Below are 3,975 nucleotides of genomic sequence, written 5' to 3'. Positions count from 1 at the left end.
AGAAACGGGGTTTCAGTGGGTGTATGATGGCCATGTACCTGAACAGACAGGAAATGACATCAACAAAGATAAGGATGAAGCAGTACACTGGAGTGGGCTTCACTGCTGGTCTCCGGGTAGAGCTGTGTGGTTAGCTGGAGGAACAGTCACATTTACAATCAAAATAAAATGAGCTGTGAACACACGTCTCAAAGGCACTGACTCAGACGACACACGTCTCAAAGGCACTGACTCAGACGACACACGTCTGTGAACACACGTCTAAAAGGCACTGCCAGTCAGGTCAGACCATTGGAACTTTTATTCCTGACTCAGATGACAGAAACTGCATCAGTAGAACAAACACTTTGATTCAAAACAAGTTCAGTCTGATATGTCAGATGCAAATTCCCTAACTATCAAAACTGACCAGTAAACATGATGTAGTTGTCTTCTGTAAGCAGCAGAGACAATACCACCTGTTCTCTAAAACATTTTGGAATCACAGAACTCAAAGCACAACAGGTAGCCCACATTCACTGCCTTGCCTCTGAACCCAGCCAGACATGTTTCTAGTATTTATCTAAAGGCCATCCGCATCTCTGTCCTCTGAGAGTTATTTTAAAGCTGGAGTTTCAGGGCTACATTTCCCTCACAGGTTTACACACCCTTCATTTAATTCGTCCTCACTTTCAGAACAGCTAACCTGATATAAAAACAAGAATACCATAAGCACCATACAACATCAGAATGGTTAACCTCACACCAGCTGACGTTTCCATTATGGTGATGTTGACCACAATTCCAGTGTAGTTATAGGAACCACTTTACAGTACAGATGAAAAACAGACATCTATCAAAAACAGGGAGATTACAGGGACTAATCCATTACCAATGAGATGGCAAACAGCTAGAGACAAGATTCTGGGTAATCTGTCCCTGGCCGTGACACTGTCCAGCTGTCTCCTTCTGGGCTTCACTTCAGAACGTGCCGTGCCAAAGTGCCTTGGAAGGTCTTCCACCCTATCTGTGTTTGCTCACCTTAAATGGAACAGCCACCCAGGAACTGAGTCTTGTATAAATATGGTCTGTTGTTTTTGGATGAATAACCGTCATGTATTTTATGTGTGATGTTGATCCCAAACACAGTGGAAGTTAAAGACAAATATCAAAATATCAGTTTTTACTGATTTCCTGTTAGGAGTTTTATTGCCATTCAGAATGTGAAGGTAACTAATGGATCCTAATCCATTAATGATTTGGCCCTGAGACAATACTAAAAAACTGTCAAACTAAAGATTAACTTTACAGTGTGGTCTGATTATACAGGGCCATGATTCTTTAGTGTGGTCTGATTATACAGGGCTATGATTCTATAGCGTGAGCAAATTTATAAACCCCTGACGGCAGTTGACAGCATATGACAGTGAATGACGGTGTATGGCGCCACATGACAGTGCATGGCTGTCACACTAAACACATATCAAACTAAACCCTCATTAAATATACTACACCAAACCCAGACTAAATATATCACATTAAACATATCACACTAAACCCTCTGTAACGGTGAGCGCCAAGCTGGCGGATGCATGTGCGGAGAAGAGCGAGATTTCTTGGGGGCAAATCCAGAGTCAGAGTCGTTAAAGCAGCGCAGGGTCACAGAGCCAATACGGAGAATCTTACAATACACGATAACAAGAGCTACGATAATAAAGCCAGGAAACACAAACCGGGAAAGCAGGCTAGAACAGAGACTAAGGAGAAACATACGGAGGTAGAAAAACAAAACGACTAGAAACAACCAATACAGTCTAACACATAAACGCAGCCATTCAAATAACGAACAGGCAAAACCCAGAGAACACGACAGGGTTTAAATACACGAACTTAACCAGACTACAAACGAGGGACAGGTGTGGAAAATCAAACGAGGGGCAGAGAAAACCAAACTACGGCATGGAACTAAAATACACAAGACATCGAAAACACGGAACATAGAAGATGGGAAGGACTAACCGTGACAGCTCATTAAATATTCTACACTAAACCACACTAAATATACTACAGTAATTCCACAAACAGGCACAAAAACAGACTTGCTGATGTACACATACATGCAGACCTCAAGACATATGGTGATTCTGTCTAGTTAACATCAGTATGAACGTGACACATCCTGAAGAAAACACACACACACACACAGAGAGAGAGAGAGAGAGAGAGAGAGAGAGAGAGAGAGAGAGAGAGAGAGAGAGAGTCCAACAGCCCTTACAATAACAGCTGATTGATTGATGTGTGATTGTTGTTTCCGTTGATGAAAGTGTCTGCGTGTGTGTGCGCATACAATGACCGTGAACACTATCTCTGGGATGGCTGCATTTCAGAGCCGGTTGGTTCACGAAATGACTCAAGGATTCCATAATGCAAGTTAACAGAAATTATTTAGAACATATTACAGTCATATGTGGTTACTTATTATAAGCACTGTTAATGTTATGTACATATATATTAAATCAAAACAAGCCTTTAGTTTTACCACAAACACACCAGTGCAAGTGCCATCTTAGTTTTACAATATTTACCATTGATGTTAAACACACCCTCATTGTTTAATATTAGAAAAGCTTTTAGTAAATTTCAATATATTTATACATAATAAATGAATAATGAATAAATAAGAATCGATAGTTCAGTTTAAATGAGCTAAAATCTGTTTGTTGATCTACAAACATCTAACAACTAAAATCTTTTTGTTACTCTACTTGCTAACACTGGGATCTGAAAAATTCTGATATTATTTGTTCAGCCCATCAAATGTTTACAATGTTTAAAATCATTATTTAATTTACAACAAACCAATCAAAATTCTGTATACAAATGATTTAAAACATAAAAATCGTCTTCATTCATTTTATAAATTGTGGCCAAATGAGCGTTTGTGAACCTCAAACTGAGATTCAGCAGGAATAAATAACTTAAAATAGGTTGTAACAGATGTTTGATAGATTTTCTAAAGTAAAGACATTGCGAGACATGGAAATAAGAGCGAGCGAGTGCGAGACGTTAAATCGCAGCCCTACAAGCCCACGAGCCACGAGGAAACCCGCACACGGCCGCGCGGTCAGTGTCGCCAGCGCCCGTGCGTGAGCGCGAGCTGCCGGCGCGCTTACCGATCTACCGCGATGGCCGTCATGGAATAGATGCTCGCGAACACCGCGGCTACCGGGAAGAAGTTGTGGAACTTGCAGTACGCGCTGCCAAAGTACCACTCCCCGCGCGCGGCGTACACAAAATTGACCAGCGTGTTAAACGCCGCCATGGAAACGTCGGATACGGCCAAGTTCAGCAGAAAGTAGTTGGTGACCGTGCGCATCCGTCTGTGCGCGAGGATGATCCATATCACGACCAGGTTCCCAAAAAGCGCCACCACGAGCACCAAACTGTACGCCAGCGACCACAGCGCCACGCGCCACGGCGGCTGCGCGAATTTATTAGTGAAGTTCCCCGTGAAATTCGGCATGTTGCAGGAAAAAAAAAACTTTTGCAAAGCAAACTACATCGAAGAGCGTGCGTGCAAATGGCACGAGCTTTGGAGAGGGGCGGGTGGCTTCTGCGCGAGGCTGCCGCGCGTCTCAGAGTCGTAGGAGTGTCCTTGAGCATCGCACATGCGTTTGAGCTGCAAGAAAATACGGCGGTCTGTGTTTGCTATTCAACACCTGCCATGACGGTCAGCAAACCTGATCGAAATGGGTCTGTCTGATAACCGCGAGCAGCTGTAGTACCGGCAGGACACGCCCGAGCTTAGTGCGCGCAGCATGCACGAGGCTGAGTCTGGTACCTTACTGTCGTTCGTATCTTCAGAGGCGGTGTGTCGTAACGGGTCAGTGTCTTTAGACGCTTGTGCTCGTCTCATAGCAACACTATCACCATCACATCATAGCCTCCAGATCTCTCGCTCCTTCCGTCAAACACTCAGTACATTGTTTTCATGTC

The 3,975-nt window shown here is 43.4% G+C and overlaps 1 protein-coding gene across 1 annotated transcript in view; it reads right to left on the bottom strand.

Moving 5' to 3' along the window:
• LOC113590358 (neuromedin-K receptor-like) overlaps nucleotides 1–3,370 on the bottom strand; it is a 9,441-nt gene extending 6,071 nt beyond the window's left edge. Inside the window, exons 1-2 of the mRNA XM_027030461.2 lie at nucleotides 3,153–3,370; nucleotides 1–38 (exon numbers count right to left, since the gene is read on the bottom strand). The exon at nucleotides 1–38 is cut by the window's left edge and continues 151 nt beyond it. Coding sequence (XP_026886262.2) covers nucleotides 1–38; nucleotides 3,153–3,355 — 241 coding nt within the window. The 5' untranslated portion in view covers nucleotides 3,356–3,370. The remainder of the gene's footprint in view (nucleotides 39–3,152) is intronic.
• Nucleotides 3,371–3,975: the final 605 nt, after the last annotated feature.

This window comes from Electrophorus electricus, chromosome 22, assembly GCF_013358815.1.
Source record: "Electrophorus electricus isolate fEleEle1 chromosome 22, fEleEle1.pri, whole genome shotgun sequence".
NCBI lineage: Eukaryota > Metazoa > Chordata > Actinopteri > Gymnotiformes > Gymnotidae > Electrophorus > Electrophorus electricus.
Note: the sequence above shows the minus strand (reverse complement) of the source record. Positions and strands in the feature narration are given on the sequence as shown.